The sequence below is a fragment of the Hippopotamus amphibius genome, chromosome 6 (genome assembly GCF_030028045.1).
Source record: "Hippopotamus amphibius kiboko isolate mHipAmp2 chromosome 6, mHipAmp2.hap2, whole genome shotgun sequence".
Classification (NCBI taxonomy): domain Eukaryota; kingdom Metazoa; phylum Chordata; class Mammalia; order Artiodactyla; family Hippopotamidae; genus Hippopotamus; species Hippopotamus amphibius.
In genome coordinates, this window is record NC_080191.1 from 167,580,239 (window position 1) to 167,594,816 (window position 14,578).

Below are 14,578 nucleotides of genomic sequence, written 5' to 3' on the forward strand. Positions count from 1 at the left end.
AACCAGTATTATAGATAATTAGTGCAGCAATTCTGCTGGCTGACCCTGTCGCATTTCTTGGTTATTAATACTTGAGCACCCATCATAGTTTCATTTATTTTTTCAATGTCGCTTCCTGGCTTTTCTCAATTCCATGGCTGTGGAATCAACTCCTATATGTTGTTTAGCTTTCAGTGAATGAATAACGTAGGTAGAAACAGAACACAAGTTATTTCCCTCCTTGTGTTAAGCCAAGGGAGGACTTGCTTCGATGGAGCTTCAGCACTCTGTTCCTCATGGCGTGGAGAGCACCATTTAAATATTCTAGCAGATCGGATGCTGAGGCCAAGCCGTCTGTTCCAGAGCTTTGTTACAGAAAGAAGGGGAAGGAGCTACTATGTTTTGGAATGTTAGGAATATGAATATAGCTCTAGTTACCAGTAGTTCTTGTTTTTTTTCATAATGCTAGAATAATTTGCAGTGAGCTGCTATTTTTGAGTCTGCTATTTTTAAGAGTCTGAGATACAGTTTAAGATGATTGATGTGCTGTTGAATCTGATGATTTAAGCGATATTAATAGTGAATATTGTTTATTTTCTATACTGCCAGGGGTTCATGTTCATTTGGGGCCTGCTTTACTAGCCTTTTATCAGGCTTAGAGATGTCCTTCCTGGTCCTAATGTTTATTGGATTATCCATGTAACCCTTTTATTTCTCACTTTACGTGTTTGTAAAAGAGCTACTGACAGAACTGTACCTCCCTCTGTTTTGTTTATAAAAGGCATATTTAGTAGACACGAAACAGGGCTTGCTCCTGCCCACTCTGCAGTTACCTTGTGTGAAAGTAAATGAGACTAAAAACAACTTATGCTCCTCTATAATAATATCATTCCTTTTGCTGTCCTTAAAGATGGTTTCCTTACTGTGTCTTCCCCTCTCTTCCCCCTGTGGTTAGTACACAGATGACTTTTCAGCCCTACACTGTCATACTGACCAAAATTCCAAGATTTTTATCATTCCAAGCATTTGAAGTTTACTTGTACAAAACCACAGCTACTTTTAGTTACTTTTTGATCATTCTTTCCGATTACATCTTGAAAATATAAGTAAGCTTTCATTGTTTATATATTAGTAGGAGCTAATAGGTTTTCCCTGTATCATCAGAGCAAAGGAGCTCATGCAGAGACAGTAGATTAAAACTGCCATTGGTAGGTTTGCCTCCTGTGAATATGTACATATAATAGAAATTTTTACAAGTCTTATGCATTTCTGTATTTCAGAATGGCCACAATTGCTTAGTAGGAAGAAATACTTAAAATTTAAAAATCAGGCTTGGTTTTGTGAGGAGCTAGTAAAGGTTTTTCTCTTTCAGCTTTAGCTTGTTTCTGCAGAGGGTTCCGCTCTTTCTCCATCAATTTTACAGCCCTGGAATTGTAGAAAAGCTCTGGTTTCAAGACTATTGATACCCATTTCTGTCAGGGTGAGTTTTAAATTAATTTCATAATGAAAACCAAATATATTGAACATTAGGGCAAGAACTTACTGTAAGTAGCTGAATTTCATGAGTAAAGTGCATCAAAATAAAATATACCCAGGTTGCTAGTTAAGACCGCAAATAAGTGATAGACTAACAGTAGCTTGTACTATTCTCTTAAGAGAATATGTGAAAGTATCTTATCATTAATCTTCTGTATTTATTTTGTGAACCTAAAGGTTTTAATCTTGTTTCCTAGAAAATATAAGGTCTAATTCTTGGCTCTACCATCACCTGCCTTTTATATAACATTTATCTTTTAATTTAACATTAAACTAAGCAGATAGGAATTGTGTTGGTAAAACTATGCATGAATTATTCCTAACAATCATGCCAGAAGGGCACATGATAAATTTACACACTCTTAAGAATCCAAATTTATAAAAATCTTAACAGTCATTGTTACTAAATACCAATATTAACATAAAGATTGTATTTGTAATGTTCTAATAACCTTACATCATTTAAACTCTTTATATATCCTTTTTATTTTACCAAACTATCAAGGTTACTTTTTATAGTCCTTGGCTTATAGTAAACATTCTAACTCTTTTTGTCTAATTGTGTCAGTTTCTTAATTATTGCCCCAGATATAGAGAAATATTGGATTTTCTACTGTGATTTAGGATATATTGCATGAAATCATTAAATATTCACATCCAAAACTAAAACAGTTTATACTAATACTGTTTATACATTCCATACTAATTTAACTGCAGTTGGATGAATATTTAATGGAACAAAGTAGAAATGAATTGGGAATATAATCTGCATAACAATTTTTATGACCACATTATTACAGTATGATGGCATGCCATATGATCAAAGTATGGAATTATTTATTTCTTCATTGGCCTTCAAGATTTTGTTCTTTGGGTTGTGGGCTCCTCCCCAACGTCCTTGTTTCCTCACATTTTAAGAGATGATTAATAATTCTTGTCCATTTTATACAAACACATAGTCAAATGAAAAACACTTCTATCCACAAGTCTCTGCTTGCTATAATGGAATGAGAAATTATAATACAAAGCTTGTTTTATATTATCATTTTTCTAATTAGTGAATCAAATTTGAAATTTTTACACATAGAGCTTTTAGGAAAAAATGATTTGTACCTATCATTTCTAGCAGGTATTGTCATTTTTATTTAAAAGAAGTTGGGGGAAATTTTGAGAAAATATTTGGAAATAGGAATTAAAATCTCAAAATACCTTTTTATTGCATGGATAAGAGTTATTAACCGTCTACCTCAATAAGTAAATCATTTAGAATGTTTTCATATATATTTGCTACTGTGATGTCTTGCGTGCTTAAATAGCCAGTGGATGGAGAAGAATAAAGATTTCCATGAATTTTAACTTGATTTTTGTCTCCTATGAAATAAAATCATGTTTAAAAATTTTGAGTATCAAAAATTAGATAATTATTTTGAAAGACTGAGAATGGCAACTTCGGCATCTCACCAAAGAGTCAAAGCGCAGTTACATGGATTTGTCATAAATGACATCAATTTAATTATAATTGATTATTGTGTTTTATATTTGGAATTGTGACTACTCTAAAGCCTGTTATAGAATAAAGTTCTTTGTTGTTTTGAATAGTTTCTTAGAACTATTAGAATTAATAACAATTCGGAGTAGTTTCTCCAATACCTGTGGATTTTATCCTACTTTTGTTTTATGTTGAAATCAATTGTAGTTGCTTTACTCAACTTCATTGCCTCTGATGCATTGCTTTATTAACGGTTAGCAGATCTTGCATCATAACTGAATTTAAAAACAGGCATCTGGCTCCACTTAAAGCTCTGAAAATGCAAGTTGTTCTTTGCATTTATTAAACTTTCCCACTTACAGAATAGAAATGGATAGTGTTGGCTTAAAGGACACACTATGACCAGTGAACTTTTTCAGTGGCGGTAAATGATAACATGTGTCTGACTTCCTGAAACATTTCTGTAAGGATATCAGTGCCTTATTTCTCTAAACATCTAAAGTCCCTGTGCTTGAGTACAAAACAACCTATCAAAAATACAGTAACCATATGTGTCATTCTCTTATTTTTCTAACAAGCCAGCCATGAGAAATGACTAGAATGGCAATAGGAAGATGATTGCTTTTTAAGGTTTTCACTTAATATAAAATTTTGATGAGCTATTTTTATTGATGAATGAGATTCTTTTACTTTCTTAAATAAGCATTTGATTTAAAATTTGCTTTGATTAAATATCCATATAAAGCCAGTAGTTTTCACTCTTAAAAGTGCCTTAGAGGACTGGGACGGGGAGGGTGGGGGGGGACTCGAGGGTGGGGGGGTAGTCGAGGGAGGGAGGGAATACGGGGATATGTGTATAAAAACAGATGATTGAACTTGGTGTACCCCCAAAAAATAATAAATAAAATTAAAAAAAAAAAAAGGGACAGTGAGATCAATCACCTGTGCCCCCCCCCCAAAAATTAACTTACTACATATTCTATATAAACCTAATTCTACTCAAAATAATTTATTTTAAATATTTAGGTGTCAGACAAAGAGAAAATAGACCAACTTCAAGAAGAGCTTCTGCATACTCAGGTAATTCTAAAAGAACCAGAAAGTTTTTCTTATACTGTGAGTTTGATGATGTGGAAATTTATCCTTTTAACAAAGCAGAATTTGGAGTGGTTTAATGATAGAATCTTATTATTATCAATAAATGCCCCCCAAAATGCAAAAGCTAATTGAGAAATAAGGAATAATGAAGGCACTTAATAAGTTTAATTAATTTATGTGTAAAAACCTATTTTGAGTAAATCTTATGCTTCTAATTTTAAAGAAAAATTATGACAGAAACTCGGGAAAGTGACTTGTCCTTATATGAATCTATGCTCGCATTTTTACACTGATAGGCTAATTAAGTAACAGGTAAAGAAATTGGAATTGTCTACCACAGGGCTTCTCTAAAGCCCAAAGCCCATCAGATAATAGCCTTTCTAAAGGTATTTCTAACACTGCTTTGAAAAGCTATCCTCTTATAATTGAAGGTACACTTATCATTATTTTAAAGACTTGTTCTGTGCAATGTAATTGAGTAGGTAACATTCTAGTGAAAAATTGCCCGGTCACCCACTCTATCATTGGTTATTCTGTATAGGTACAGCGATATGCAATAATTAGAAGTTTAAGTTAAAAAGACATTGGGTCTCTTTTTAGGGGAAAAAAACACAACAAGGACAATCTAGATGAAATTAGGAACTAATATATTTTGAGTCCCAGGTTTTCTTGGTATCTGCACATTGATTCTTACACCTGACTGTGAGTTGGAATTGCAGGTGCTCTCAGCAGCACTGGATGTGTTCTTATGGCTTGCCGGCCAGGTGATCACAGTCTGCAGCCGGAGGTTGAATCATTGGCCTCAGGTTGTGGTCTCTGGAGTATTAGCATCAGTAATATTCTTTGGGAACTTGTCGGAGACACAGATTATTGGTCCCATCCCAAATGCACTGAATCGGAAATTCTGGGTATAGAACTGAGCAATCTTTGTTCTCAAAAACCGTCCGTGATTCTGATGAATTCTTAAGTTTGACAGTTACTGGTCTAGATGTCTTTGCAGGACAGCCGAGTAGCACATCTCTGCAGGAAGGTTACAGATTGGCACCTGTACTAAAGAGTGTTTCCATCCCCAGAAAATGTAGACCCCATAATTGATTCCATATTTACCAAGAGGTGAGCCAGTGGAAATCCTACCACCCCTGTATATACCTATTGATATCAGCCCTTCAGTTTGTGCAGTTGTTGTCAGCTGGCATTGATACAAACACTTTATGGAGAATTCATGATGTAATAATGGCATTATTTATATCAGTAATGTCCAGTAGAAGTATAACGCAAGCCATGTGTACTTTAAAATGTTTACATTAAAATAAGGGTAAAAAGAAATAGGTAGAAATTTTATGTTAATGTATTTAACCCAGTAGATCTAAAATAATATTATTCAAACATCTAATTAAGATAAAAATATTAATGTGGTGTTTATGTACTTTTACTGAATTGTGGAAATCTGGTGTGTATTTTATCCTTAACGCATCTCAGTTCAAACTAGCCGAATTTCAAGGGCTCCGTGTCCGCGTGTGGCTAAGGGGCTACCATCCATGATAGCACACGTCCGATTCTTCCGTAACCCCCAGAATTTTGTGATATATGCTGTTACTACAGATAAACGAACAAGTTCTGTAAAATATACGTATGACAGAATCTAGCCTGTTGTTTTACCTGTCTCATACTGTATAGTTCAGTTATCTAATATTTTCTTTAATTTGGCTTAAGCTGGACATTCTCTGAGGATAGAGCCATGATCTCTTGGTTATTTATTGTGTGCTTGGAAGGTTATAACAGCCTAACATATTTTCTAAGAAATATTTTCCGTTGTAAAAGGCATGTTATTGTAAGTTGGATATAGGCATCCAGTTGGTTGCAGGAAAGAGTAATTCTTAATAGTTTTCTGAACATTGTTGATATTTAGATAAGAAACAATAGTGTACAAATAGAGAAGACCAGTTTGCAAAGGATCACATTTATTTGAGAAGAACAAAGCATCTACTTTGACAGAAAAGCCTGTCTAAACATATTAGTCTTCTTTAAATTGTTCTTATACCAGTATTTTAAAAATTAATGTATAATCTCTGGCCACAGAAACTTACCAAAACTTGGAAGAATTTGAGCCCTCAAGTCAGACCTCTGTGACCTTAGATAGGCTACCAGACATCCCTAACCTCTGATTCCTAATCTGTATAACCTTTGCCTCACATGAAGGCCTATAGGAGTTAATGCAGGTGAAACAGTCAGCAAAGGGCCTGTCACGTAATACATGGTCAGGTACCGTTAGCTTTTTTTATCTTATATCATTTTAATAAAATAATATGGGGGATGGGGAGAATTTGAATTTTTGTCAAATGTCCCTTTAATGAAGACTTAAAATTTTGTTGTAATAGGAAATATTGCTTCATAGAGTATACTTAAGAACTTCCTTCTTCAACTCCTTTTGTTTTTAGTATTTTTAATCATTTCTTCAACATAAACAGCAAAGAATTTTCCAAATAAAATGCCAGTTATGATAGAAAACTATAATGAAGTTCGTTACTTGAGATAATATTCATAATTTATTTGTTCAACATTTTCATAGATGACTTTTAAATGAAATAAGTCATTTTAAGTAGGAGATATTGATTCTGGATCTTGGGAGATTTTAATTTACACTTAATGTTATTTTTTAACCCCTCTTTTTCTTATAAAGTTATGTGTATTATTTTGTTGCAGTTAAAGTACCAGAGAATCTTGGAACGGCTGGAAAAGGAGAACAAAGAATTGAGGAAATTAGTATTACAGAAAGATGACAAAGGCATCCATCACAGAAAGCTTAAGGTATTTTAAGTTTGTCTGAATTCGTTAGCTCTCAGAGTTTTGCCACACATTGTGTGTTCAACAATACCGGTTTTTAAGGGACTGCGAAGGGTTTTGTCATCCTTTTCTTTCTGACCTGATATCCTTGGGGGATAGGGAGGTCTCTTCCTCTGTGGAGACCCTTCACAAATTATAGTCTCCAAACATTTACTTTATACTATATCCATAAATTCTTCGTACTTTCAGGAGTCATTTCTTGTGAATAGTTTATTTTTTCTGAAATATTTAATCTCTAGATGTACTTAATTTCTGTAGCTGTAAAGCCAGCAATGTGAGTGGATAGAAAATTACATATGTCTTATCTTCATTGCCTTCCTTGTATAGCCACTCAGTGAAGAGGCCACTTTTTCCAGTTTTACAATAGTTAATTTTTCTTCTGGAAGTTTCCTTAGGCATTTTAAAGAACTTTCGAAAAAAACATGCCGGTATTGTTATCAGCACATTGGTAATTACCATGATCAGTAAATTAAATCTCATCATTCTTCACTAAACCAACCTGTATGTTTAAATGAAATTGAAGTAATTCTTTTCAATGTCATTTAAGTAAGCAGCATTTGTATGTGGCACAACTGCAGTAAATCATGGCATGTGCATTTCAGGGCCGGGGTCCAAAGAAATATAGCTCTAGTTTGACCAACACGTGTTAATACTTCTGACTCCAAATTACGACTGCGTAAAACAAATAAATAGCATGACTTTTTATTTATGTCAGCACATGGCATTTGGGAAAAGGCATATCCAAGTGTTAATATATATTGAGGATTTACCTGAGAAATTATCTTTTCTCTCATAAAATGAAATGGTAATGAAAATTTGAAAAGGTTTTTGTTTATCCGTAGGTGGAGGGGATAACAGTTGCTTTCCTTTTAATTATTTCTAGGTGTTGAGAGATGAAAGATAGTGTAGGCCCTTATTTTATCCCTACTTTGGCATTAAAATTTACCTTTAATTATTAAATGCTTGATAGTAGCCTTTTTCCTGGGCCTGTTTATATGTTCAGTCATTCCTCAAATACTTGAAGCTTATTATTCTTCAGGTACCATGTTTGATACTGGTTTTACAGGGAGAACAAAACAGGATGTCCGCCCAGTTACCGATGTATGCTAATCATTCTTACTGATCTAACAATGGTCTTGGTGATTCTTCTCTACTTTACCCTTTCTTTAGTCTCTCTTTCTCTCTCTCTCTGACACATACACCAAACATTCCTTTCAGTTGGTTACCTTTCCCCTTATTGAATTTATCAGGTTTTTCATCTCGACACATCTGTGGTTTTTTAAAAATGTTTTCACTGTTATTAATTTTTTGAATTTCATAGAAATCTTTGATTGACATGTATTCTGAAGTTCTTGATGTTCTGTCCGATTATGATGCCAGTTATAATACACAAGATCATCTGCCAAGGGTAAGTGAAAAGTTAGTACACAGTGAACTTGACCATTAGCAAAAAAGCACTGTGGTTTTTAAAAAAGTTACATACATAATACATACACTTATGTATAGACAAAGACAAAATTTTCTCTATATTATAATATTCATGTGTTCTAGGTGGTGCCTTAAGCACTGAATGTTGTTTGACTCTATTTTGGTCCATTGGTTTACTTACATTTATGCGTAATGAAGGGAGACTTTCAGGGATTTGGTGTTATGTATTCATGATACCCATGATATTAAAATACCTGAATGGTGGATAAAATTAGGTACCTGAGTGAAATTTAACTCATAGAATTGAAAATGTCGTTGTAAACAGTAAAGTAGCTGTGGAAAAGGTTTGTGGAATATTAATGTTAATCTGGTTTGAAAACTAGTGGCTTAAATTAGCATAAGTTTTAAATAAAAATTTGGCTGCAAATAATGGATCCCATTAATGTTTTGCTGTTCATATTTTCAGTACACATCCACGTATGAACCATGATTTTTTTCTGGATGATATTTTAAAATCATTTAATTGTGGATAATTTTTAAGATTAAAATTAAAATTAAATTTTAAGATTAAAATTCTCAGCGGCAATCCAAATCTATTAAATTTAAGTTGGTATCAAAAAATATGAATATGTGGTATTTATTTTGTGGTAAGGTTGTTGTGGTTGGAGATCAGAGTGCTGGAAAAACTAGTGTGTTGGAAATGATTGCTCAAGCACGAATATTCCCTAGAGGATCTGGGGAGATGATGACACGTTCTCCAGTTAAGGTAAGAAAATAGGCCCTCTGGGTTAGTAGATGTATTGTGGTAATCATTTTGTCATGTATTTAAGTGTTGAGTCACTATGTTGTACACCGAAACTAACATGATGTTGTTTGTCAACTATACTTCAGTTAAAAGAAAAAGGAAAATAGGCCAAATGAAATTCCTCAGAAAAGTAACGCTTTAACGAAGTGTGTCCATTGTGTTCAAATGAAGAATTTTAACAAAAGAAATAATTGATATATAACATTTGGAATTATCGCTAGTGTAGAAGTTAGTAGGATGCACCCCTCAGACAAGAACAAAGATCAGGAGTTTTTCTTGCTACAATGTAGACACAAGGATGTGTGTGTATATGTTTTAATTCAGCTGATGGGTGGTGTGGGTATAGACTGATTGGAGAAATGGAAAATGGAAATTACCAAGAATGAAGGTTAGAATAGTGGTAGAAAGTGAGACAGTGAGGCTGATGCTGAAATCTTGCAGAATTGAGGTCTGTTTATAATTGCAACAAGCAGTCTAGTGTGATTCAGACAGAGTGCATTATTTGGGGTCTGACTATGATTTCAACCGTGTTGTGTAAAACTAGTTTCTTTTTCATTGCTTTGTGTTATTGTGTGAATGTCCCACACTCTGTAGATCCATTTTACTGTTGATGGGCATTTGGAATATTACCAATTTAGGGGGAAAAGAATGACTGTACCTTATATCATGCTCTGTAATCAACTGTAAAAATGTTGTGGACCTACCTTTTACACTGTAACCAGCACCCTAATTGTAGTGGCGGCGGCTGATAATTTATCTTAGGGAGGAGTTCACTTTCTTCTGGCAGGCAGATATCATATACAGATTTCCTTGAAACAGACAGGGCTTTTCTCTTTGCAGTTTGCCATTACTTCACTAGTATTCACCAGGACTTCTGCTAGTGAATGATGGACTCTAAACTCCAGATTTTTGTCTCTCCTTGAAGAGTGAAATTGCCAAAATCTTGACTTAACATTTTAACCTCTTTAACAGCTTCTTTCTGCTTTGTTCCTCGATGTACAGATGTCTTAAAGGGAAGCTATACATAGAATATAGGGCTCAGTTTTTGGAGATTTATTTCTGCTGTCCATTTTTCTCTGAGATCTTGTGGCATCTCTTGTCATAGCTGCTTGATAACCCAGGAATCCGATTTTGTCTCTTAAAACAATGAGACTGATACAAGTTTTAAGCTTCTCTTTCAGGCCACCCTGTGTCACAACCTGCCAATGCCCTGAGGGAAGATAGCTGCAGGAATATTACCCCTCCCTGCCAAATCCTTTGGGGTCTTGGACTCAGTCCATGGTTGCTCCTCCAATGTCTTCAGACAGCTAGCTTTTACTTGTTATCTTATGCATGCTTAGCTAATCTTAGTAGACGAAATTGTATTTTAAAGTGAAATCGGATTATTATAGAGCAGCTTGAAAAGTTACAATTGAAGAGTTAAGGAATGTGAAGTTTAGAAGTTCTCATGAAACCACCGACTGTTGACATACAAGTTGTTAGAGAATTTCTTGCTCAAATGTCAAGGCTGCCTTAGTTCCCCTTTGTGCCACTCTCCTCTGTGGCATCCTAGGTTTTGCTACACTAACCTATCATCTCTGTGTATATTTCTCCCAGTATATAACAAGGCCTAAACCAGGGACAGTCAGTTCTTCCAGTTTCCCCACCTACAGTGTCAAACACAGTTAGCTCTCATGAAATAGATGTCAAATAAGCAAATTGTCCTTTACCTAAATTTACCCTTGAAGTGAAATGCAAGATTTCCTTTTAGTTTTTCAGGTTTTGAGATTGATGGTTTTGAGCTTGTTACTCTGTATAATGTTGACTGGAAAATGAGAACCATGTAAGTGCTGTGGGAATTAATAGGAATCGTAAACTACAGTCTTCTCAATTTTCTGTTAATTTCAGGTGACTCTCAGCGAAGGCCCTCACCACGTGGCCTTGTTTAAAGATAGTTCTCGGGAGTTTGATCTTACCAAAGAAGAAGATGTAAGTAGAATTCATGTGAGGTTTATGTGTGTAACTTTTTATAACCTGTGTAAACATACAAAAGACAACTAAATGGAATATTTAACTGAAGATTTTCTTAGAATTTTGTTGTTTTCCATTGAATAGCTTGCAGCATTAAGACATGAAATAGAACTCCGAATGAGAAAAAATGTGAAAGAAGGCTGTACTGTTAGCCCTGAGGTAAGTGTTGCAATTCATTTCAACAATGTGTTATGGAAATCCGGTGTTTATGGTTTGAAATCATGATATTAGCATTGATGTTTAGATTGCAGCTGTTCCAAGGTAGTCTTTTTTTTTTAATATTCTAAAGAATGTATCATTTTGTGAAAATTTTTCTATAATAATCTTATCAGAAAAAGCATAATTTTTTTCTGAGCCACATATATGAATGGATATGATACAGTATTTTCAGAAAATATACCACCAAAAAATTCCTAACAAGCTGCCTCCCAAAATTAGTTTTTCTGTTTTTGGATTTTTTTTTTTTTCCCCTCCACAGACCATATCCTTAAATGTAAAGGGCCCTGGGCTACAGAGGATGGTGCTTGTTGACTTACCAGGTGTGATTAATGTAAGTCTCTACAAAACACTTGCTTTATCGTATTCCTGTTGTGGAAGACATTTATAATGACCTTTAAAACCTTTTTCTTCAAGACGGTGACATCAGGCATGGCTCCTGACACAAAGGAAACCATTTTCAGTATCAGCAGAGCTTACATGCAGAATCCTAACGCCATCATACTGTGTATTCAAGGTGAATCTGATTGAAACATCCTTCTTTATTTAGCAATCAAAGCTTTGTTCTGTGTGTGCACGTTACAGAAACATACAGAATAAATAGGTTTTGTCCTGTCCTCTTACTTGTTCATTTTATTAGTAAATAGAATTGAAGTTGGTGTATTTGGATAAATGTCACTGTGTAGGCATCATAGACTTTTTTTTTGGCTAAAAATTCTTTTCATAACTAAGATAAAATAGTAAGAAAACTTTTCCTACTGTAATGTAGACACAAGGATGTAGCTTGTTGAAGTTTTTAAGGCCTGCCCTGTAAACGTCACTGTGTCGTTCTTCACCTTCTTGCAGATGGCTCCGTGGATGCTGAGCGCAGCATTGTCACCGACTTGGTCAGTCAGATGGATCCTCATGGAAGAAGGACCATATTTGTTTTGACCAAAGTAGACCTGGCAGAGAAGAATGTGGCTAGTCCAAGCAGGGTGAGGGCAAGCTCTTTATACACGCTCCAGTTACGGCGGGGACTGATTGGAGAAAAAAAAACTTTCCTTGTGAGATACAAGTAGTAATGGGATTTTTCTTGTTTCTCATTAAAAACAGAGTATTGTAAAGTTATAGTAAATTACTTAAGTGCAATATTGAGGTATAGGTGAGATTCCACAATTATAATTACTTATAATTCAAATACTTAAAATTGCTAATGTTGCTTACTCTAATTTAATTTAAATTTTGTATGCTGACATAGTCATTAATCTCATTTGTCATATTTTTTATTACAGTTTAAACTTAAGTTGATGTTCATAAATTAGTGTAAAACTAGTGACAGTTTAAATGCCTTTTGGAGCTTATTTATCCTATTTATAAAAAAAATTTTAAAATTATTTATGCATTTTTTTCAGGTAAACATTACCTTTCCTAACTGATCAAAGACTGCAAGGTTTTCATAATGGAGTAGGCATTGGATGGGGTGTCAGGGCTCAGCATTCTTACACATGCTCTACCACCAACTGGCTACGTGTCCTGGGGCAAAGCTTGTTTCTTTTTTGCATCCAGGCAGTGCACCAACCAACCTATTAGTCTAGCTGATCTCTAGGGTCATTTTCATTTGTGAGATTCCATACATGGTGTTCAGTGTCCCTTCTCTCCTCCCTTAACAAGGAAAGAATTTTATTTCACGGCACCATTGTGTACAAGTTTTATTAGGGCATGCTCTCTACTTAGTTATGAAGTCACAGGATAAAAGTGGGTAAAAGTATACAGTCTGCAGCCAGATTGCTTGGTTTCACATCTGCTCTACTGTTTGCTAGCTGTGTAACCTTAGGTAAGTTATTTCATTTTTTCAGTGCTTTAGGCTTTCTCATCTGTTGGAAATGAAGATTTTAATGGTACTATCTCATAGGTTATGAAGATTTATTGATTAAGTATTTGTTGTAAAGTAGTTGAAATAGTGCTTCACACAAAAGTGTTATGTAAATGGTGGCTATCATCTGTTGTTATTATATCTTCATCCCATAGAACAACAACTTCAGATATAAGTACCCATCCCTCTTGCTACTGCTTAGAATTTCTCTTTTCCCATCTGAAACTTTGTGGGACTGTGCCTCTGTGATAGAGATTCCCAAGACAGACCACCCCTAGGTGCACTGATTCTGTAGAAGTCGCAGTACATAGTCATACTTACACCTAAGATTTTGTTGCAATGATAGGATAGGATACAAAGCAAAAGGAGAAGGTGCAAGAGATGATATCTGAAGGAAACCAGGCTCAGGTTTCCAAGAGTTCTTTCCCGGTAGTCATACAGGAAACGTTTAATCCCGCCAGCCACAAGTTACTCATTAGAGACTCAGCACCTCAGGTTTTTATCGGGGGCTGTTCATGCAGGCACCCTCAAGTACCAAGATTCCAGACGCCCAAAGGAAAGCAGATGTTCAGCATAAACCACATGGATTGCACAATGAGCCACTGTTGTTTAGGGAAGGTTTCATATCAATGTAGGGAATTGTTTACCAGTTAAGTTCCCAGATGCCAGCCGAGGACAAGCAGGCCTTTCTGAGGACAGCAGTCTCAGGCCTGCTTTGTTAACTTTTCTCTGCACAGCCTCCGTGACCTTAGCTTTGCCTTATTTTTAAGGGTAAGGCCTGTCCTGGCAGTATTGGTCCTGATATGGAGAAGAGGAGAAGCGAGGTGGAAGCAGATTTCTGTGCTTCCTTCCCATTTCCCATCATTCATTTCTTTCTCCTCTTCTTTAGGATGATGAGTTTGTATTTCCTTTGAATACAATTGAAGCTTATATCAGTCATTTTTTTATACCAAAAGTTCAGCATTAGCTTAGGAATGTGACTTGTCTCAGAGGAGGGATTCTTACCTCAGTGTTAATCTGAATCAGCTTCTGGGGTAGGAACTCTTATGTGTGAATGATACATCTCTGTGCAAATGTGCATTTTTCTGTGGACAGAGTCTGTAGTTTTTATTACATTTAGAAAAAGAGTTTTGACCCTACAAGAGCTGAGAACCAATGGATCCAAATTTCTTTTCTTTACTGTTAAGAAAAAGAAAAAAGAGACCGTCCAACTTTGTTAGAATTTAGATATTGGGGAAATGATAGCAGCTACTATTTATTGAGTGCTTCTGCTTGCCTGGCACTGTGTTAAGTATCATATAATCTTTTCAACTACTAT

The 14,578-nt window shown here is 35.1% G+C and overlaps 1 protein-coding gene across 10 annotated transcripts in view; it reads left to right on the forward strand.

Annotated features, from left to right (window-relative positions):
* OPA1 (OPA1 mitochondrial dynamin like GTPase) overlaps window positions 1-14,578 on the forward strand; it is an 87,639-nt gene that overhangs the window by 18,262 nt on the left and 54,799 nt on the right. For all 10 annotated transcript variants that reach the window (XM_057738273.1, XM_057738277.1, XM_057738274.1 and 7 more), the window contains 9 exons: window positions 4,031-4,084; window positions 6,806-6,910; window positions 8,268-8,354; window positions 9,027-9,140; window positions 11,067-11,147; window positions 11,274-11,348; window positions 11,668-11,739; window positions 11,823-11,922; window positions 12,252-12,382. In XM_057738273.1, coding sequence (XP_057594256.1) covers window positions 4,031-4,084; window positions 6,806-6,910; window positions 8,268-8,354; window positions 9,027-9,140; window positions 11,067-11,147; window positions 11,274-11,348; window positions 11,668-11,739; window positions 11,823-11,922; window positions 12,252-12,382 — 819 coding nt within the window. The remainder of the gene's footprint in view (window positions 1-4,030; window positions 4,085-6,805; window positions 6,911-8,267; window positions 8,355-9,026; window positions 9,141-11,066; window positions 11,148-11,273; window positions 11,349-11,667; window positions 11,740-11,822; window positions 11,923-12,251; window positions 12,383-14,578) is intronic.